At 35.2% G+C, this 23986-nt stretch overlaps 1 protein-coding gene across 1 annotated transcript in view; it reads right to left on the reverse strand.

Moving 5' to 3' along the window:
• The window catches only part of slc39a7 (solute carrier family 39 member 7), a 54817-nt gene extending 35172 nt beyond the window's left edge, over positions 1 to 19645 (reverse strand). The window contains exons 1-2 of the mRNA XM_079878106.1: positions 19451 to 19645; positions 7030 to 7367 (exon numbers count right to left, since the gene is read on the reverse strand). Coding sequence (XP_079734232.1) covers positions 7030 to 7362 — 333 coding nt within the window. The 5' untranslated portion in view covers positions 7363 to 7367; positions 19451 to 19645. The remainder of the gene's footprint in view (positions 1 to 7029; positions 7368 to 19450) is intronic.
• Positions 19646 to 23986: the final 4341 nt, after the last annotated feature.

Consider the following 23986-nt stretch of genomic DNA (forward strand, 5'->3'; position numbering starts at 1 on the left):
TCGCACCTGGGATCCCCCGCGAAACGGTTCTCATTCGCGCTTGAATAAGGCCGGCGACACACTGGCTGCGTGGCGTGTCCATTTCAATTCGGCTCCATGTTAACAGGTTGGAGTTTGCACACTGTCTGCGTGAGACACGCGTCTCAGGCGCGGCTCGAGCCACGCGGAAAACGCCTAGAGAATCGACGCCTAGTGTTCCAGCAACGGTAGTGTTCTCTGGCTAGAACGCAGAACAGCGGAGTTTGTGTGGACCGAAGTGCATGCCTGAGTTTGTGTTTTGGGTTAAGCTGCGTTGCTTTGACATTGTGGAAAATAGAATAATAGAAACAAAATGTATTAGCTTTTTAACTCGTTATTATCAATCTAAATTAATCTCGTTTTTAATTTAACTTAATTTAGTTTTTCTTTATTTAAATTTCGTTTTTCTTTATTTAAATTTCGTTTTTTCTTTATTTAAATTTCGTTTTTCTTTATTTAAATTTCGTTTTTTCTTTATTTAAATTTAGTTTATTTTTTTATTTAAATTTCGTTTTTCTTTATTTAAATTTCGTTTTTTTTTTCATTTAAATCTACCCTTTACTGTGTCAGTAATTTGTTAGTCAGAAAAATATTAGACTACCTTAAAAGTATTGCTTAATTTAACAGACCTGTGTGTGTGCGTTTTATATCACTAGTGCAGTGTCCGTTTTCGGAGAATATAAGCCCTGCCCGCGTGAGGCGTGCCGCTTCCCGCTCGCGCTGTTCTGTAGTTTACTAAAAGTTTAAATTCTGAATGTGTCCATTATATTGCACCAAATGCGACACTGCACTCCCGTGTGAAGTCGATTGGATGAACGGTTCTCGAAATAATAATAATGCAAACGGGCAGACAGACGCATAGAGATTCCTGCCTTTATTAGAGAGAAGAATATGTTCTGCCCCCTCTCTCCGAAGCTTCGAATATTCGATGTTCATTACTACCGAAGCTTCGAAGCTCAAAAAATGGTATTCGGACCAGCCCTACTGAGTTCCCACGGAACTTCAGTGCGAGACTACAGCTAGCCGTCTAAAACACTATTTAGGTGAATTTAAACAATGGCTAAGTTGCTAAACGCACCTTGTTGTCATGTAAGGGCCCTGTTCATGTTGGACAGACATTTTAATTACATTTTGTGTCTGTTAAGAGGCACAAAGACACTCTTTATGCATATGCCCCCATAACTGCAGTTTTAGCTGAGTGGGAGCTCTGGGCATTAGCTGTAGCAGCTCCGTGTTGCAAGCACCAATCCGGTTCGTTTTTTTTTTCTATAGACAGTACTCACAAAGGTATAACGATCAAGATTGACTTAAAAATTGTCCAGAGTTCTCCTTTAAAACTGTTATCATAATGTTTAAAAATATAATGCAGCATCATTTCAAAAATAAAGATTCTCATTATTTATTTACCCAGATGCCATCCAAGGTGTATATGACTTTCTTCATCAGAACAGAAATGCATATATTTAATCTGGAGGAAATTCAAGCTCTGTAAAGATGCATACAATGCAAGAAAATGGGTTCCAGCATTGTGATTAATGTAAGAAACTAATCAATAAGTAAAACATTCTCTACTTTAAACTAGTGCTTCTGACCAGGGCTCTGATACCGTTTGAAATATCAGATTTTTCATATGAAGTTCATTCTTCTGTTTGCAATCAAAGCATCGTTTTTTACTCACATGAACATGCCAACATACTTGCGTTGCACAGCTACGCAATGAATTAAGTGCAGACAGGAAGAGCTTTTTTGTTAAATCTTTATTTGTTTTGTTTACACCTATTGTTTTGCTACATAAGATATTAATTGATCAGGTTCATGCATTACTTTTGGACTTTCCAAATGAGTCTTTCATTTTCATGGTATGCATCTAAAGATTTTGAATTTCTTTCTAAAAATGTTTCTGTTCTGCAGAAGAAATGCAGTTGTGCACATCTGGGATTGTATCAGGGTAAAAGAATCATGAGAATTACTTTTTTTGGACAAAACCCTCTGGGAGTCACACTTGTTATCTTCGAACACCAGAGTTAAAGGATTTGTTTTTGTTAAAGCAAGTGCTATTTTCCTTTTTAACTTAGGCTACTGTTTGTATTTATGCTGAGATTCCGTTTGGGTCAGTTTCAGCCAATTTGTAAATGCCTATTTTTTGCTTGTGTTTTAATAAATAGAAAATGATGTACCATAATCTAGTTCTTCAGTATTTATTTTCTCTCCATCTTGTGAAAAATAGTTTGATATGTCGGTATACATTACTACATATACTAGAAATGTTAATTATGTATTATTCTTTTATGTATTGTAGAATTATTGCTGTAACCATTGCTGCAAGTACAATTTAAAACTGTATTGAAATGGTAGAATTACGGCAAATGGCTGGAACCACAGCTGCCAGTACTTACTGTGAAATTACAGCATTGTTGAAACCATAAAATTGCGGTAAAGCACTGGAACCACAGCTGCCAGAATTTTACTGTAAATTTACGGGTGAATTTTTTACAGTGTACGACTGACACATTGCGGCAACATGCCGGGTGCATTTGTTATGCAGAAGACGGTTCAGTAAACGTACATTTGAATCTACACTATGCATTTCAGTGTCTTTAACAGTTTGGTAGAACATCACACTGGCAACTAGAATAAAAATCTATGTGCAGGAACTGTGACAACATTGACGCTGACAAGCTCAAACAGTAAGACGATAACATGCCAGTTACCCTGCACTGATTCCCAGCATTTGATATAGAAAGTGAACCACACTGTGTCGAACTTCATTGGATCAAATGGGTGCAAATATTCGACAACTATGTTACTGCAATGAACATTAGTGGCGAAACGAGACTTGAGGCCCTTCTGCTGCATCTGTCTGGAGAAAAGGTAGATGGCATATGACACGCTTGCTGAAGCAGCAGATAAAAACGCAGATGTAAAGACTAAGTTTACCAACCATTTTGCACCAAAGAAAAACATGCAATATGAAGTGTATGTATTCAGAAATGCAACACAACAGCCAGGAGAAAATCTAGACACATTCCACACAGGACTTAAAAATGAAAATTCTGTCACCATTTACTCACCCTCAAGTTGTTCCAAACCTGTATAAATTTCATTGTTCTGTTTAGGGCTGCAACAACTAATCGATAAAATCGATAATAATCGATTATGAAAATCGTTGTCAACGAATGTCATTGTCGATTAGTTGGTCTGCTCACGTCACGGGGAGCGTTACTGATGACGTCACTTTCATGACAACGCAGTCACGCGAAATGGCAGAGAGTAATCGGAGAGAATATCAGCACGGCAAGCAAAAACTGTATATTCTCATTATATGAAGATGTGAAAATGGTATAGTCTAGTTTAATTCAATACTACTGTGTGTGTAAACAGCTTTGTTTACTAACTTCGGGACAGTCACACTAGATCTATTTTGCATCGAGCATCAGGTTGCGCAATCAGTTCGCTCGCAACATAAGTGATGGATTAAAATAGCGCTACCGCAGAAATAGGTTAAATTAAATGGTATTTACAAAGTGAAGCACTAAATATAAAGGCAGTTAATAACAGCAGCAGTAAAATATTGTTTTTTAGTCACTGTAGTCAGTGGTTTTCAGCGAATGCTTGTGCAGTAATACATAATTTTTCCTGTACTTTTAATCAAGCCTGTTGTCAGCTGCGTACCTCCATTCCGCTCTCTTTTTATAGCATTTGTCTACTATGTAAGGGATAATCCCGCTTATTACATGGCTACCCACCAAATAAATCAATAGTTTTACACAAAATATTGATTTAAAAAGGAGTTTATTTATTTAAAAATTATTATATTGCTTCCGCTAAAGAAAATAGTCCGTTCCGTCTCTACGGTTAGAATCCTGCGTCCATAGCAACGCTCTGTTTATCTGGTGTGTTATACTTCGCAGCGGTCTGTTATCAAGAAATAACAGATCGCATTCTACATTGGAATTCAAAATCTGCTGCTTAATATCTTATTACAAACATGTTTGTGTCCTAATTTCATAATGTGAAGTTTATATGAGCAGCGCAACTCAATATTTTGTTTTGTTTATTTATATTTTGGATATTTAAAGAAGTTTTACTGTTTAAAAACTGGACAAACTTTTGTGTTTGGGGTTTAAAATGTAAAAATTAAAGATTATATTAGTAAAACTCAATGTGTGGCTTTTGCACTTTTTAAAGTACACTTTTACACATAAATACCCTGATTTAGGGTTTTATTTAGTTATAAACAAAAATCAAATTGAATTTTTAAAAAAACCTATCCGATTAATCGATTAATCGAAAAAATAATCGTCTGATTAATCGATTATCAAAATAATCGTTAGTTGCAGCCCTAGTTCTGTTGAACAAAAAGGAATATATTTTGAAGAATGTTGGTAACCAAACAGATCTTGGTTCCAAGATCTGCTTGGTTACAAATAGGGATGCACCGATACCACTTTTTCCAGAATTAACATTAAAACATTGTTTGATTAACATTAAAATACAGCAACAGGTTTATTAAACTGCTGCCCCTTTAAGACAGAACGCACAGACCCCTTTTGAATATACTGCCTACGTTCACTTGAGATAATCGACTTTGTTTTACTGGGATACTCGCCAAGACAGGCGTTTTTACATAAACTTGTGTGAATTTGATCGTACAAACGCAAGACGTGAAAGACAATTCAATTCAGTATTCGCTCGCTGTCTATCAAGACGTTGGTTTTCGGAGCGGTCGCTTTGGATGTTTCGTTCATGGAACTTCTTGACCTGCAAACGTCCTGTAGTAATGTAGGGAACCACCCATTATACATAAATCAGGTAGCAGTTCAACAGTTCTCGCTCTCGTCAGTTAACGTTAATAAGCTACATGCCTCGTTTTACTTACTTTGCCATTGACATCCAACTGAACTACAAACTTTCCACTGACGTCTGTGAAAAAGGGATGCGCTTGCCCAGCTTGCACGCGTCTGTGCCGCTGCGTGTTTTTCTCTTATCAGCTCGCCCAAAAGCGAGATTTTGTGTCAACATGCAGCAAGCTAACATGGCTATCAATCGTGAACACCACCTCAGGCTTGCTGTGATAGTACTGGGTTACATCACTTGCCCACCGCGGCAGCGTTGTTTATCTTTTTCATAGTAATAAAAAAAACATTTAATTCAGTTAGATAACAGAAATAAACGTGTCTGCTCAATTCATTGTGAACAAGTGTAACAACAGCACAGATCAGCAGCAGGAGTCAGATTTCACCTCACTTCGCCCATTTCGCCTCACTGACAAGACGATGGCGGAAGATTTGGTTTCAAAGCAAAGTGGAAAAGCGCCTCTTTAAGCGAGTTTGTCATAGTACTGTTTTGTTTTTGTTTTATTAAGAATAATAATGAACCCACTAGAGCTGCACTATTCAGGCTAAAATGAGTATCACAATTTTTTTGCTTGGAATAAAGATCTTGTAATAAAGCTTTATTATTTTAAAGATCTAGAAATCCTGAACATTATGTTACCAAACAAGATAGAAATAAAATAAGACATAATACTCTTGCTTCAGTCAAATAAATTAAATAAATGCAGTAAACAAAAAGAATGTAATATTTAAATAAATAAAAAATGACAATTAAACATTGACAACATTCAAAGGGATTATGCCAGGCTAGACCTATTAAATATTCTTAGCAAGAAACACTAGCCTATCAACATTTTTGGGTATGGTGTTGCGTTGAATAGCGTTGCTTTCATAGACGTTTGTTTCGTCTGGCCGCTGGTACTTTGTGATTGAGCAGTTTCATTTTAACCATCTCATACTGTAGTTTAAGATAAGTTTTTAATTGAAAAGTTTTATAATAGCTTTGCTTTTCATTTATTACTTGAAGGTCACTTGAAGTTTTTCGATAGCTACTACATTAAAAACTACTAGCCTAACTGATAAAGTTCACATTATTATTATTTATTATTTAAAACAAGTGAACAGTCAGTAATAAAATAAGAACAAATATAAAAATAAAAAATAAAAAATAAACAAGCAGAGATGAATACTAAATAACAAAAAGTTTACAGAGTCTAACAATATATTCAGGTACAAAAATGAATAATTAAGCCTAAATGTAAATTTGTTCACTGTATAAATTAAATATAGTTTAATCTTCATTAAAGCTGTATTTCAGTGTTTTATTTATATCAATGACACAGAAAACAGAATATATATATATATATATATATATATATAAAACATATATATATCCGTATAACATATAGATATACATCCGACAAACATCCGTTTCTTTCTCAGCTGTTCACATATGACATAAACGAGAGAATACTTGTCGAGATGACAATTTTGTGTTTATGTGTCCATTTAAGGGTAAGGAAATGCGAAAGAGGAATCAATTCTGCATTCGAGCGCTGTCTGACACGCCTCCCTCTCCCTCTCCGCTTCGAGTGTGTGTGGCTGGGGGCTGTGCGCACAAATAACGCGCGAGGCCCGTTTTTCGGCTCTTCTTCCGCGATTAAAATTGTTTGAATGTGTAAATTGGCAATACACGTCCAAATTATAAACTTTCACTCTATGATGGTTAAATTTAACAGTTAATCCGCGAATCACATGCATGCCGAACCGAATCTAGTGTGATCCATTCCACTCCTAGCGCGTTTTATCTCGTTGAATATCATTGGCAGAATCGTAGAAATGCAGGATTAAGATCGCGTGGGGGGTTGAATCGAGATCGCGATCTTTTAACAATTAATCGTGCAGCTCTAGAACCCACCAATCAATTGCCACCCCCGAATTGGCGCTAACTCAAAAGCGAAAGTAAAATGCACACGGGCATTCAGAATTAACTATAAGGTTGCAAAAGATTTATAAGTACTTTATTAATGTATGCTCAAATGTTCATTCATTTAACAAAACACATTTGATCCCAAAAGACATATCCCTGACATATTGTAACAACTGATAAGAAATACAATAACCCTAGAGGCATCATATGAATCTATTAGCATACTAATCTATCATCATGTTTTACCTGCATCCATAGCTCCACCATGTTCCGTCTCCCTGCTTCTACATGGCTTTTCAATTGCTCAGCTCCATGATCATGTGTGTGCCCGTGGTCGTGTGCGTGCCCGTGGTCGTGCGTGTGTCCGTGATCGTGGTGCTCCTCTTTGTCATGGGGCAGGTTAGCTTCAGCACTCCATTTGCTTGCCCCATGATGCATCTTCCCCCCACCATGCGAGTGACCGTGACAACCCCCATCACCATGGGAGTGTCCATGATGATGGTGGGAGTGAGCGAGTATCTGCTGGGACATTAAGATCCCAGCAGTGAATAGCAATAGAGATTTGCTGAAGGTCCACATTCCTCCTGAAAAGAAAGGAAACATTGTTTTTAAACTCACACAAACATATTCTGAATCATCAGTGCCATAATATGAGTGGATTCAGTATCTGGTTAGTTGATGCATGACATGTCTATGCACTTATTATTCCTTAAAAGATACTTTCATTGTTAAATTAAAACTGCCCGTCATGGCAGCAAGTCACTGTTAATGAGTGAGTCATTGAGTTTCAACCGATTCATTCAAACGGCCGATTCATTCATGAACAAAACATTTGAATGAGTGAGTCATTCAAACAAATGATTAATTGGGGGATGACGTCAAAATGACTAATTCGCCCCTGGTTAGGGGTGGGCGATATAGCCTCAAAATTATATCACGATATTTCAAGAATATTTGCGATAATGATATTTATGACGATATAGACATTTTTTTAGAAAATGTTCTTATCACATTTATCTCACTTAAATTTTTGCTCACTCGTTGGGTTTTTACAATGGGGTAATTTTGTTGTTAAGAGTTTACACAAAACAAGAAAGCTTGATTTCAATATTTGAATTAAATTGAAAGATTGCAAAAATGTATATAAAATAATAAAGATACAAATAAAGAAAAAAGTTTTTGGGTAGGTCTAACACTAGTATTCAGAAATACTACTGAAACTGAATATAGTAATCAAATGTAAAATAACACAGTCTTTTAGCTCTGATTCCTGACTAAATTAAATACATATGCTATTAATTCTCATTTCTTACAATTAAAGCTATCTTTTGTTATTTTGACAACAACATTGATGACAGACACATATGGCTGCTGTCACTTTTACTGCTAGTACACAGATCCATTGCTGTTTTCATTATACTGTCTGTCACACTGTCACATGTGTTTTATAAATAACCGACTGTGTTTACAAGAATACTTACCAAGACCGGAATTTTGACACAATTTTGAACAATTGAACAAATTTTTTTTTGTGCATATTTTGCAAAATACTGTGCTTTGTTGGAGGTCTGACCTCTTGTAACCAAACCACTTCCATTATATTGAAGTAGCTCCTTTTTATGTACTAAATCGTCATCGGAGGCTGACAGGCTGCTCTTATTCTCAGACAGGTGTTGTTGTGCGCGCGCTAGAGAACGTAAATGCGACATACGTCATCATTGATATCGCGATATGACACTTTTTTTATCATGTAAAAATTTATACCGGTATTATCGTGGACGGTATGATATGGCACACCCCTACCCCTGGTTCCCTCAAGATTTTCCTATGATGTTTTATAGTGGGGTGGGGTGGGGGTGATGTGCTATTCAATTTATGAGTAAAATAAAGCCTGTGGTAAACATAACTTGACAATACTCAAATTAAATTAGGCTGGGTTTACACTGCAAGTCTTGATGCACAGATCTGGGGCCGTATTCACAAAACAACTTAAGGCTAAAAGTAGCTCCTAACTTGCCGATTTAGGAGAAACTCTTAAAAATATAGGCAATAAATATTTTGATTTATAGATTTTTATCTGTGATGACATAACAAAGGTTAACTTATGTACAGGCAAAATGCATTGAATGATGGAGAAAAAGACATTGCGATCAAGTTGAAAATAATGTCGTATCATCAGCTCTGATAGACTTGTGGGCAGCTCGAGTCAGCCAAGTTCCGGCTCGTGGACCTTTCCCGATCCTGTCCCCTCCTTTCTCTCTTCCACTTTGCTTCCTGTCTACTCACTGTCCTATCATCATAAAAAGGCAAAACACCAAAAATAATCTTCAATAAATAAATCAATAATGTCCGATTACCTGTGTTAGTTGTTTTCACAAGTTCACACATACAAATGATCAAATAGAGTTAAAGAATAATAAGCGTATATTGGCGTGCTGTCCGAGGAGATCGAGGGCTCCAAGCTCGGAATTTAGCCCAAACCCAGAGAGTACTTCCTCGTATCCCCAGCTGAGAGTGAGTCGGGGAGGCAGAGGGGTGCAGAAAACTGTTGAGGTAACTAGGTCGGCTGTGTGTGTGTATATATATATTTTATATATATATGCCTACTCTCAAACTGATTTGAACGTGCTCCTCCAGAACTTTGTTAATAAAACCTAATTTGTTGCTTGAATTCTGCAATCTCTTGAGATGCAGACGTGTAAGAGGCTGACAATTAGCTGAACATTTACTTGTTTAATAGTGACACTTAGTCTTCATTTTTTTTTATCTTTATTGAATATAGCAACATTTTTATTTTAAAATCTTTATTTGAATATGGCAAAATTATACCTGATATGTTATGATAGTTCTACAATATTTATGATTAAATCACTGACAGAGACACCTCCTCTATCAGCCAATCACTGTGTGCATAGTTAGGAAGCGTATTAGCAATGAGGTCAACCCCGCCCTTTTTCTTAGCTTAAGACTTTTCTCTATTCCTTAGTAAAAGTTGGGCTCAGCAGCTTTGTAAATAGGTTAAGAGAAAACTCTTAACTAAGAACTGTTACTGCTATTTAGGAGAACTCTTAGTGGTAAGATAAAATGTTTAGTGAATATGGCCCCAGATGTCCAGATTTCGGATATGTATTGGATAAAACCACATTTTGAAGTAGCTCAGAACAGATGCAAAAAAAAAAAAAAAAAAAAAAAAAAATTCTTGTGTGGATTTTGTGGTGTGCCAAGAAATTCCGATCCGTGTCAGATGATTAGAGTAAAAAAAAGAAATATCCGATTTTATTTTTTTGTGCCAGTGAAAACGCAGCCTTACTTCTGGGTTTTGTAGGCCAAAATCGCGGAAGGAAGTTAGCATTTTAGCAGTTCCGGTTCCATCGTCCCAAAGTCAATGGGTTTTTTGAATGGGATTTTGGTTAGGCTAAATGGCTGAAATAAGGTCTGTGGTGAACACAAGCTCAAGTCATGACACTTTCATGTTTTATTCTACGACATAAAATACATCAGTATTACCCCACTCATGATTTTTTTTATTGCTGTTATGTGTCTTGAAAAGGCTGTTGCTAACAAGTGGCTGAATGGGACTACAGAGGCAGTCAGAAACATTAAACATCATCGCGTTGAAAAGGTAAGCTCAGTCTGCTTTTACTCAACTTTATTTCTAGAGCACTTTTAAAGTCCTCAATGGGTACCAAAGTGCTGTACATAAAAATAACAAAATTAAACAAATACCTACAACCAAAAATACATAGAAATTACAGCACATTATTAAAAGCTAAGCAAAATAAATAAGTTTTAACTTTCTCTGAAAAGACCCTAGAGTAGTAGATGTTTTTAAAGACAATGGGAGCTCATCCCAGAGTCTAGGAGCTGCCACAGAAAAAGCTCTATTCACCTCTAGATTTCAAGCGCGATCGAGGAACCGTCAGACACAGCTGATCATTGGAGCGAAGAGATCTCAAAGGTTGATGTAAACTGATTAAATCAGAGATATACTTAAGTGCTAAGTCATGGAGAGATTTGTAAATATAATAATACTTTATACTGGATTCTGTATCGAATTGGTAACCAATGTAATGAAATCAATACAGGAGCAGCCGAGAGAGGAGGCCTGACTCACACCCAGGTACAAAGCATTACAGTAATCCAAATGAGAAGACACAAATTAGAGCCCGACGGATAAAGGATTTTTAAGGCCGATACCGATACAAATATTTGGTGATTTAAAAATCCGATATATCGGCCGATATATATATATATATATATATATATATATATATATATATATATATATATATATATATATATATATATATATATATATACATATATATATATATTTTTTTTTTTTTAAATCCAGAAACGCGTAACAAAACATGAACAGATTTCCCTAACATTAGTTATTTGTAGTTATTTAAGAGTCCTCAGCCTTACTAAAATAATATGATAATGCAGTTTAAAAATAAACTTTTATCGTTTTATTGTCACAACAGAACAGAATATAAGAATATAAGTTCTGATAAATATTGTGTGTGTGTGTGTGTGTGTGTGTGTGTGTGTGTGTGTGTGTGTGTGTGTACACTTGGATTTCACACACGTGTAAAAGAAAAGCTCATTTTTATGCACAGGCTATGTTTGATACTTTTTCTCTATGTCTAAATGTTCACTCCTCGCGTGCCTAACTTACGTTTTACAACGCAGGGACTGGAACTACAGATATGCTAGTTATAAATACAGAAATCATTACTTTATTCAGGCAGAATAAGTTCGTTGTGATTTCCATGCTCATTGATGTTAGCGGTCTTCCTTGTAGAGTGCCCTCTGGTGGACAAACTATGCAGCGCCAACACTCATAACATGGTTGAAGGGTGTTTCGTCTAGGGATGGTCCGAATACCATTTTTTGAGCTTGGATGCTTCGGTAGTAATGAACATCGAACATTCGAAGCTTTGGAGAGAGGGTGCTGAACATGTTCTTCTCTCTAATAAAGGCACGAATCTCTATGTATCTGTATGTCCGTTTGCATTTTGATTATTTCGAGAACCGTTCATCCAATCGACTTCACAAGGGAGTGCAGTGTCGCATTTGGTGCAATATAGATAGACACGCGAGACGCGACACATTCAGAATTAATAAACTTTTAGTAAACTACAGAACAGCGTGAGCGGCGTCTCGCCTCACGCGGGCAGGGCTTATTTGCTCCGAGAACGGACACAGTCTGCACTAGTGACATAAAACGCACACACAGGTCTGTTAAGTTAAGCAATACTTTTAAGGTAGTCTAATATTTTATTGACTAACAAATTACTGACACAGTAAAGGGTAGATTTAAATAAAGAAAAACGAAATTTAAATAAGAAAAACGAAATTTAAATAAAGAAAAATGAATTTTAAATAAAGAAAAACGAATTTTAAATAAAGAAAAAACGAATTTTAAATAAAGAAAAACGAAATTTAAATAAAGAAAAACGAAATTTAAATAAAAACGAAATTTAAATAGGCCTAAAGAAAAACGAAATTTAAATAAAGAGAAAACGAAATTTAAATAAAGAAAAAAGAATTTTAAATAAAGAAAAAAACAATTTAAATAAAGAAAAATGAAATTTAAATAAAGAAAAACTAAATTTAAATAGGCCTAAAGAAAAACGAAATTTAAATAAAGAGAAAACGAAATTTAAATAAAGAAAAACGAATTTTAAATAAAGAAAAACGAAATTTAAATAAAGAAAAACGAAATTAAGTTAAATTAAAAACGAGATTAATTTAGATTGATAATAATGGGTAAAAAGGCTAATACATTTTGTTTCTATTATTCTATTTTCCACAATATCAAAGCAATGCAACTTTCCCATTGCTGGAACACTAGGCGTCGGTTCTATTTCTAGCATGCACGCGTTTTCCGCGTGGCTCGAGCCGCGCCTAAGACGTGTGTCTCACACAGGCAGTGTGCAAACTCCAACCTGTTAACTTGGGAGCTGAAATAAAAACAGACACGCCACGCAGCTGAGATGCTCACGCCATGCAGCCAGTGTGTCGCCGGCCTTATTCAAGCGCGAATGGGATCCCAGGTGTGCAAAAAAAAAAAAAAAAAAAAAAAATTCCAATGTCAAATTTTCAAATGAATACCAACCCACCAAACGATTCGGGTCCAGCCCTAGTTTCGTCCGCTTTTATTTTATTTTTTATATATTCATTTATCGGCCATTATAAATGCCGATACCAATAGTTTGGAAAATGCCTAATATCGGCCGATAATATCGGCCCGCCGATATATCGGTCAGGCTCTAACACAAATGCGTGAACAACCTTCTCCAAATCATTAAAAGAGAGGAAAGACTTCAACTTGGCTATAGATCTCAGATTTAAAAAAAAAGAAACTATTTTTAACAACTGAATGAAATGGAGCGTTTTTAAGATTTCCACTCTGGAGGGTGGTTTCACTTTTTTGCGTTTTTAAGCCCCAAAAATGCCGTCGCCGTCTAAACGAAAGGCACATCTGATAAAATATTTTTACGTTTTCACCCGCGAGCGTTCTCGTGTAAACAGGGCCTAAATGACAGGCATAGTGTAGTCACTCAATGAGCAAAGTGTCAAAGAGCAATGCCATTGTGTGTCATATGTCATTTCCTTTTTATCAGCAACCAATTATGAAAGTAAAAGGGCTGAATGCGCAATCTCATTGGCTGATGATAAATCTTTAAAGGCCATTTTCTCAAAATGACTTTTCTCTCATACTCCAAGTCTGAAATCTCCACTTCAGTAGCACCTATATACACTAAACTCTCCAGTCTTGTACCTAGTTATATTATGAAGACATATACAGAGGGATTTGTAAATATATTATTCCTAGCCTGATTTATATTACATTTTATTCCAAAAAAACATGGCGAAAATCATTTTTTAAGGCTATTGACAGTATTTTCGGATTTACAGGATAACAAAAGTAGATATCCATAAATCCCTCAGTAATTTTTTTCCCATCTAATATGTGAACACAATGAAAAAATATTTTTTAACCTGGCTTTATCCAATACTCAGATTTCATTTTTTAAAAGATATGCAAATTAGCGCATATTTAATTAGATATAGCCTAATTTGCATATTTAAACATTAAATTACAGAAAACTTGTAATACATTTTTTTCTCATCTTAATATAGGTAATCAACTGGGAAAGTTTCATGGTGATATCTGCTAGTTAAAAATTTGACTCTATTCACCTGTAGTGTCTGGCCTTAAACCGATTTAGTAAGTTTTGTTTTGTAATTGTTCAATAAAACCATTTTTATGTGGTTTTTGTATGGACTTGGAGTAATTTTTAGTCAAAACTAATGGCTGGGATAGATTCGGCACCCCTAAAAACCCCTAGTTAGACATCTCAAAAGGTATAGTGAAATTTTTTTTTTTTTTTTAATTCATTATTTTTACCCAGGACGTCTGGGCACCCCAACTTTGATTGCCTCTCCAGGCGTTTCCCCGAGGATTTGGCCGTGGATAAATTGGGAGGTGTTACTAGACACCTATAGGAACACATGGTAAAAAAAGCTATTGGTAAGAATTTTTTTTGCAGATTGGCAAAAAAAAAAATCCTAACTTTCCCTAACTATAGGGCCCAGTATCTCTTTCTCTCCACATCCCATCCATCTCCCTTTATCATCTCTAATTCACATTTTGAATGTTCAAATACATGTTTGAAAGCAAACACATTTTATTATGCATTGTTAGTTTTAACCCAATGCAACTTTTATGAGTTTTTAACCCAAAAGTATTTCACCTAATGGTAATAGTCATAGTTATGAAATGTTTATGAAGAATATTTTTATGCTGTTTTATCCCATTGTGACAATTGATTCTCTAGAAAATATTGTATGGTTTCTTCATGATTGAAATAAACATGTTCAAGTTAATGGTTGTCATATTTATATATATCTCCTCACATCTGTCCATTTCTTTCAACAACACTCACCAGAAATCATTATTTAAGCCTTTAAATTTGCTTTATGTATCAGTGCACTTTTCATTTATGTCATTACCAAAACACTAAGTCATTACCAAAACACTATGTCATTACCGCCACGTTGCTTAATTTACAAGAAATATACCTTTAAAACTGTTTTATGTTCAATCTTGAGGTACTAAATGAAAAGCCTAATGAAATACTCATCCACCTATTCAAAGAAAAAACATCTAAAATTAATTTTCCAGAAATTAAACAAAAGTGTGCTTTGATGAACACAGAAAAACACATTTTGATGGTAAGAACAAGAAAATATATGTAATTCGCTGAATGGAAACATTTTGTTTTTTTATACGTATTGTTGAAGGTTAATAATGTTTGCAAGATAAATGAGTTTAAATGATCTCCTTGATACATTCTTTGCATTATGAGACTTTTTGATGTTGTGATGGGAATGACGTTTTGCAGTGCCAGTTGGCAAATAGATATAAAATACTCAAATTATATTTAAGCTCAGTCGCGGCCATTATTATATCTTTACATCAAAGCATGTAAACATTGTCTTGACATAATTCTAACAAAATTCAACCAAATTTCATTCATCAAAATGTAAGATGGCAAAATAGCCCCCAATTGAAGAATCACCCTTATACAAAGACTCAAGAGAGGATTGCTCACCATGTTTTATAGGGAAATAAATTTGAGAATCATCAGCATATAGATGGTAATACCATGCTTATCAAAAATCTTTCCTAATGGAACCAAATAAAGGGAAAATAAAAAGTCCCAAAATCGAGCCCTGAGGAACACTAGTTGGTGGCACTACAGATGACGAGCAGTTTCCCAAACTGGCTGAAATGGTTCTACCCTTAAAATATGAGGAAGACCAATCCAAGGCTAGACCCTGGATACCAACTTGGTCTTTAAGACAATCAATGAGAATTTCATAATCGACCACATCGAAAGCAGCACTGAGATCTAACAGTAGAAGAACAACAGGACTACCAGAATCTAGGCTACACCTATAAAATATCATTTGAGACCCTGAATAGAGCAGACTCTGTACTATGACCAACTCTGAAGACTGATTGAAATCTGTCAAGAATATTATTACTAACTAAAAAAATCATTCAGTTGTGCAAACACAATCTTCTCTAATATTTTTGAAATAAAAGACCATTTTGAGATTGGACGGAAATTATTCATGTCAGAGGAATCAAGATTTGCTTTCTTAAGAAGGGGTTGAATGATAGTATGTTTGAAGCTACTTTGAACAATACCTGTAGACAATCAACTATTGACAAATAGATAGCACACTTGGACCAACTGAGTCCACAATCTCTTTAAATAAAGCAGATGGGATAACATCACATGAAGAACAAGTAGGCCCAGGCTTCACATGTGCAACTAGGCTATGTCTTTAAGTTGTGACAGAGACACAGGAACAAAACAGGACAATTGTTTCAAAGGAGCAACAAAGGTAACAGGATCATTACTAACAGATAAAATCCGAAAACGAATTCCAACAATCTTACCAGTCAATTTTTTTTTTTTTACTTTTCACAGTGTCCACGGAAAAAGAAATTGAGGGAAGGATAGCAGGTTGAAGTACTATATTAATTAGGGATGCACAATATATCGACCACATATCGATATCGGCCGATAAATTATAACTTTTGATGTTATCATTATCGATCCGATAAGAAAATTAGGCCGATATAACAAAGCCGATAGATAGGCTAATTATTTAGCCTACTTCAGTTGAGAGATGCGCGCTGTTCGCCATGATGGTTTTGAATGATTGGAATAACTTCGAAAAGGAAGATACAGGTAAGTGCAACATGTGCAGCACAAATCTGTCATATAAGCTTCATAGCATTATAATGAAAAAAAAACTACTGTAAAAGAATGCCAGTGTTTCAGCGCGACGAGCGCGTTGTGGCGGAAAGAGCACGTCTATGGAATCAAGCAGCACAGTCAAGTTCGCTTGAGCACTCACAGCATTTTTTGCCGTTGTAATATGTTTATTTTGTGTGTGTGTGTGTGTATATATATATATAGGCTATATATATATATATATATATATATATATATATATATGATTAATCTCAAATAGGATGCGTTTGGTTGAGTTAATGAACGATGCAGTAAAGCGCTTCATAGTAGCCTACTGCTGATCAACTTTAGCGTGCGCAGCTCTAACAGCAATGCACATTTATAACTATAATTGGGACTGTCATATACATGCCATTATAATGAGAACACTATTGTAATAAAACGTTATCTGGGTTTAGTTGCCGTTTCAGCACGTTGTTGTGGGAATAGCGCGTCCAGAACAGGGATTAGGCTACACGTTCTGACCGGCACAGTCAAGTTCGCTTGTGCAGCATTCACGTAATTTTGTGCAGATATAAGTTGTAATATTAAGTTTATGTAATATAAATCTGATTAATCTCACATAGGATGCGTTTCGTTGAGTTAAAAACCCCACTAGAAAAGTTCTTCAGTTTTCCGGTGCTCATTCACTTCAGGTTCGGTGCGCACGATTAAACAGTAGCCTAATGCAAAACATTAAAAGCTATAATTGGGACTGCATATATAACATTATTTTTGTAATGAAATAGTTGTAAATTATTTGAGTAGGCTATAGTTACATTCTTCAGCAACCGTTGAGTTCATTAACCTTCTAGCAAAGCGGTTCAGTTTACAGGTGTTCATTCTCTTCAGCTTCAGCGAACGCAGCTCAAACCGCAATGATGTAATTTGAAACAGTAGCCTAATATTAAAGATGTTTACTATTATTGTAATTTTAAAAACATTGATGCGTTATTATTAATAACTAGCACTTTTTTGTTCTTGCATTATTTTCATCAACAATATGGTTTGATTAAAATTATTTCCTTATTGTCCATGCGGAGGCAATTCCATTTTATTTATCCATGGCACATGCATTTTGTTTCTTTATATGCAGCCCAATGTTATACAATGACCTGTTTGCATTATTTAGGTAGGCTATTGTATTTGAATTGTATTTAAATTTTTTGTTAGGCAATAGATTTTTTTGGTAACACTTTACAATAAGGTCTCATTTATTAACTAACATGAACTTAACAGAGAGCAATAGCCTTTGTTAATGTTAGTTAATAAAAAGGGGAAAAAGTCAGCACATGGTGCACCATGGCTCCAAAAATGTGAAAAATGTAATGACAGACTCACACCTGTTTATCAATTTCCTTGTTGAGCACCCAATTTGAGCAACATATTGCTTTGCTGTGGATGTGCGTGCGTTGGATATGATTTTAATGTTAGTTAATAAAATATTTGTGTTCATGTTAGTTCGCAGTGCATTATTAACTAATGTTAACAGATACAACTTTGGATCTTAAAAATGTCTTAGAAAATGCTGAGCTTAACATTAACTAAGATTAATAAATGCTGTAGAAGTATTGTTCATTAATTGTTGGTTCATGTTAACTAATGCTATCAAAATGAAACCTTATTATAAAGTGTTACCATTTTTTAATAATGAAAGTTGGCCATAGGAGTGTAACATTCATTTTAAAAGTTAAGGACTCTTACACTGGTTCAAACTAGGCTACTGTATTTGATTTATGTTGAAGTGTTTGGGCCATGCCTTTTAATGGTAAACATTTTGGTTTTTGTATTCAGGCTATCAAAGTATATACAAATTTGAAATGTTTTAAATGCTTTCAAATGTAAAGAATTATCGGTTATCAGTATCGGCCACAATTTTCATATCGGTGCATCCCTAATATTAATAGTAGAGAAAACAGCTTAATTATGCTCATAATTGTGATCTTATAAACTTTTCTAACTCAAACATTCTGGGAAAATGTTTTTAGATAAAAACTGAAAGAGTTGTCGGAAGCTTGGTGATGGGTGATGTTAAATTCGTGGGACCGTGCACCGTGGAATAGGCCTAGTTCCTTTATAGCCAACCTTTAACTTTTTACTTCTGACGACTGCATTTAGGCTTCAGACTTCATAAAAATTGTGTTCGTCTGTGATAATTAAGTTACCTTGATGGACAAGTGAAAGTATCAAACTTTTGTTGATCACAGAGGTTGTTTTTAGCAATAATCCAAAAGGAACCAGTGTGATACTAACTGCCGATTGGCATATAAAGTGACGTCATAACTGACATATCAGAATAACATTCTCCCCCAAAGTGGACCTGACAGGAAGATCACACACATTTATAAGAAAAACAATGACTTTTCAAGAGGGCAGTTATTATAAGATGATACTTATTAAATAGCAATGCCCATCCAAATAAATATTTACAGACTCAAGCATGAGGAAAACATGACTATGACTTACTAAAAGTGATTTATCTTAAAACCGTGGGAAACCTGGAGTCAACAGACAGACAATTACTTAACCAAGCCAAACAATCTTAAAATAAATATTCAGAGTATAAAAACACGTGTTTTTCAGTAACCACGCTAAAGAGATAATGGTGTTAAATAAAAAGCATCTGTTGGTGATGGATCGGGTCCAGTCAAATATTAGAGATAGATAAATCAAGATTCAGGTCTTATCACTATGATCCTGTGTATTTAAAAAAGATTATCACTTATCTGCAGTATCAACAAACAGCAAATAAATCTACATATAGAGTGAACAGACCAGAGATCAGTATAGTAAACACACGACACGATCAGTCTCACAAAGTGCAATGATCATCGTGTAAATACCTGCTGTTGATGAAAACGCCTTGTAGACCGCGCACTGTATCACAATCAACAGTCTACTAGCCGTGCACGCGTCTAATAATATTATAATTTGCAAAGACTTCGATTATTTTCACTGTCGGTGGAGTAGAGACCATGAGATGCTACTACTGCTCACACTCAAACCGACGTGGCATATTGTCAACGCAGTAAAGTACCGCGAGACTTTAGAGTTGTGCGTTCAAAAAGACATTAAACAATGAAATAACGCGATATTACAGCCACGCGTCAAGCCGGATCATAGAGCCGGATGCGAATGGTGTACGTTAAATACTACTGAATCATTTTAAAAACTATGTATCACTTGTATTATTTTAAAGGTATCTTTCTGTAGTTGTACACGATTAGAGGGGTGAATCTGAGAAAGATGATTCTATTCTAACAAAATTACTGCAATATTTGGGCAGCAAATGTTGTTCACTGTTTCCTGCAATGAGACATAGTTATTACTCCACCAGGGGGCGCGCGGGGACTTTCAGGTGCATAAAACGAAATTCAAATTGTGGGACCTTTTGTTCCTTTGGAGGAATTTGCAATCTAATAATAGGCTAAGTACTAATTCAAAGAATATTATACAGTTTTTTTCCCCCAGCAGTAAAGATTTTGTCTATAAAATAACTGTCCACTTATCATAATTGATTGTTTTTCTTACAACTTAGCCAGTAAAATCTCAATAACAACTTCACAATTCATCTTGAATTCAATATATATATATATATATATATATATATATATATATATATATATATGAATGAAAGCCCAGAAATGCAAGCCCATGTAAAGAAGTTTTACATTATGCTGTGTATGAAAGTTCAAGTCTGATGAATTGTGACCTGTGAATTCGCATGATGAGAAAATGTGTAACCAATAGATGATAAATGTAACTTTACAGAGTGTATTGAAAGGATGTGCTGAAAATGAATCAAGTTATGACATCTGCATGCTACATACTGTAGTTGTCGGATAGCAACATATAGTGGGGGACATGAAGATTTGACAGGATTTATAAGGGATAAGAATGCCAATAGTGAAAAAGGGAGACAAAGGGACTAACAATGAAGATGCGATTTGTCATTAAATCTAATGGTTTGGTTAATTTTGCAGGAATGTTGTGACTATAGTGATCATCATGATTAATTATATGATAGGCTATATAATTATGACATATCTATGTTTAGTCAGATGTACATATTAAAAAAAAAAAATTCCCTTTCTGGAAAACAAACCAAAATCAATGTAGCATCAATGTAGGTTTGTTGGAGTCTATCCCAGCATCCCAAGTACAGAGAAACCCTGGATTGATCTCCAGTCCATCACAGATCTTTATTCATGTATGGGGCTGTTGTTGCAATATTAATTAATAAATGCACATAGATTCACAAACAGAAAGCTGATTTACAAATAGTTTTACAATCATTCAATACATTTACAAATAAGAAAAATAAGATTAGCAAAAATATTGCAAATCCACCTACTGTCTAATCCAGCCAATTATGTTTTAGAACAGCCTTTGAGTTGTTGTTGTTGTTGTTGTTGTTGTTTGCAAATGTCTTGCACTGGGGAGTGTTTTGATTTTAAAACATTCCCCAAGACATTAACTGCAAAATCTTATATGCTGTAACGTGTAAATTGTACTTAAATAAATATTCCTCACGAAATAGAATAAATATTATAATAAATAATATATTATTGTATTACGTGGTTCGGATGCTTTACTGGCTTACTAATGGCTGAAATATATACATGTTTATAAAGAAATTCTACTAGTATAAGGGCATGGTTCATGAATGTTTGAGCTTTAGTTTTACAGTACCTCAAAGACATTCTAATTTGTTGACCACACCTACTCTCGATCATGCACACATTTATGTCAAAAAGACAATACCCCACAAGAATGATTGTTTGGCAGTATAAGTAGTGCAGCTGCCAGAGCCAGAATTTCTGTATGATTCTTTGGCTTTGTGAATAGAACAATTAGTAATTTGTAAATCTCTTTGAAAAAAAAAAAAATCATTGTATTGTCCTTAAAATAGTATATCAACCATTCCATTTATTTAGTGGTTAATGTTCCTATGCCAACAAGTTGTTTGAAGAGCTGCCCAGAGGTAAGAGAAATAAAAAATGAGATTCTTTAACTTCTCAAATGTTTCTCCTAGCCAGAAATGAGGTTAGATAAGCATCAAATTGAGACTTTTGCTTAAGTCTTCTGCCACTCACATTTTCTTTTGAAACATACTCTAACAACTCTCACATTTGTCCCCTCTAATGTTTTAGAAGAGATCTAAACAACATCACACTGTGCTCAGATTTTTCTGCTTCGCGGCCCGCAATCTCTTCTGAAACAAATCGCGGCTATGATGTTCTGGTCGGTTAAGCCAGACAGACTGGCTTAACCGACTGTCTGCTAGCGGCCTCGCGTCACCAAGGTCAGATAAATCCTATCACATAGAGCCTCTTTCACCTAGCTATCATCATATAGAGACTGTGTCTGTTCCCCGAATTTGGAAATCCAAAAAACGTTTAAACCCAACTAAGGTTAAAAATTTAATTGATGTTCAACAAATAAAAAACAGCTATAATACAGATGAGCAAATGCTAAAGCTTGGGTTGCTGAATATTCGATCGCTTACTTCAAAAGCACTCGTTGTTAATGATATGATTTCAGATAATAACCTAGATGTGCTGTGTTTGACAGAAACCTGGCTAAAACCAAACGATTACATTACTTTAAATGAATCAACCCCGCAAGATTACTGTTATAAACATGAGCCTCGTCTGAAACGCAAAGGGGGTGGTGTTGCTGTAATTTATAGTAATAGTTTCAAAACCACTAAGAAATCAAGTTTTAAATATAATTCTTTTGAAGCATTGGTGCTTAATGTAAAAATATATAGTGTAAACGATAAATCACGTTTGAGATTTGTGCTGGCTACTGTATACAGGCCACCAGGGCACCATACAGATTTTATCAAAGAATTTGCGGACTTTCTATCAGAATTAATATTGACTGCAGATAAAGTACTAATTGTTGGTGATTTTAATATACACATCGATAATGAAAAAGATGCATTGGGATTGGCATTTAAAGACATTGTAAATTCAATTGGAGTTAGACAACACGTGTCAGGACCTACTCATCGTCGTAATCATACTCTAGATCTAATATTATCACACGGAATAAATGTGGATGCCGTTGAAATTCTGCAGCAGAGCGATGACATCTCAGATCATTACCTAGTCTCGTGTAATTTCCATTTAGCCAAGGCTGCAAAGCCGACTCCGTGTTACAAATATGTGAGACCTATCACTTCTGCTACTAAAGATTGCTTTATTAATAATCTTCCTAATCAGTTTCATCATCTCAGCATCTCAGATAGCTTAGAAGAACTAGATATTACAACAGAAACGTTTAACTCTCTCTTTTCCAGCACTTTAGACACAGTTGCTCCGTTGCGCTTAAAGAAGATTAAAGAAAATAGTCCAACGCCGTGGTACAACGAGCACACTCGGGCCCTTAAGAGAGCAGCCAGAAAAATGGAGCGCAACTGGAAGAAAACAAAACTAGAGGTATTTCGCATTTCATGGAAAGAGAGCTCAATTACTTACAGAGAGGCTTTAAAAGCTGCTAGATCTGCTTATTTTTCAACCCTATTAGAAGAAAATAAACATAATCCTAGGTATTTATTTGAAACGGTGGCTAAACTAACGAAAAATAAAGCTTCAAGCACCGAAGTTTCCAAGCAACACAGCAGTAATGACTTTATGAACTTCTTCACTTATAAGATTGATAATATCAGGGACAAAATTATAACTATGCAACCGTCTACTACAGTATCACATCAGGCAGTGCATTGTAGTCTCCCTGAGGAAACATTTGATTCATTCGTTGCTATAGGAGAGGAAGAATTTACTAAACTCATTAAATCATCTAAATCTACAACATGTATGTTAGACCCTATACCGACTAAGCTACTGAAAGAAATACTTCCAGAGGTCATAGATCCTCTTCTTAATATCATTAATTCGTCTTTGTCTCTAGGATACGTACCAAAAAAACTTTAAGCTGGCTATGATTAAACCGCTTGTTAAAAAAACGCAACTTGATCCTTCAGAATTAGTCAATTACAGGCCGATCTCGAATCTACCTTTTCTGTCAAAGATATTAGAAAAGGCAGTATCCTCACAACTGTGTTCCTTTCTTGAAAGAAATGATATCTGCGAGGATTTCCAGTCAGGATTTAGACCGTACCATAGTACCGAAACAGCTCTCGTTAGAGTCACAAATGATTTGCTCTTATCATCCGATCGTGGTTGTATCTCGCTATTAGTGTTACTCGATCTTAGTGCTGCATTTGACACCATCGACCACAACGTTCTTTTAAATAGATTAGAACATTATGTTGGCATTACGGGAAATGCACTAGCATGGTTTAAATCATACTTATCTGACCGTTATCAATTTGTAGCAGTAAATGATGAGATGTCTCATCGATCACAAGT

Source organism: Squalius cephalus, assembly GCF_949319135.1.
Source record: "Squalius cephalus genome assembly, chromosome: 8".
NCBI classification, from domain to species: Eukaryota; Metazoa; Chordata; class Actinopteri; order Cypriniformes; family Leuciscidae; genus Squalius; species Squalius cephalus.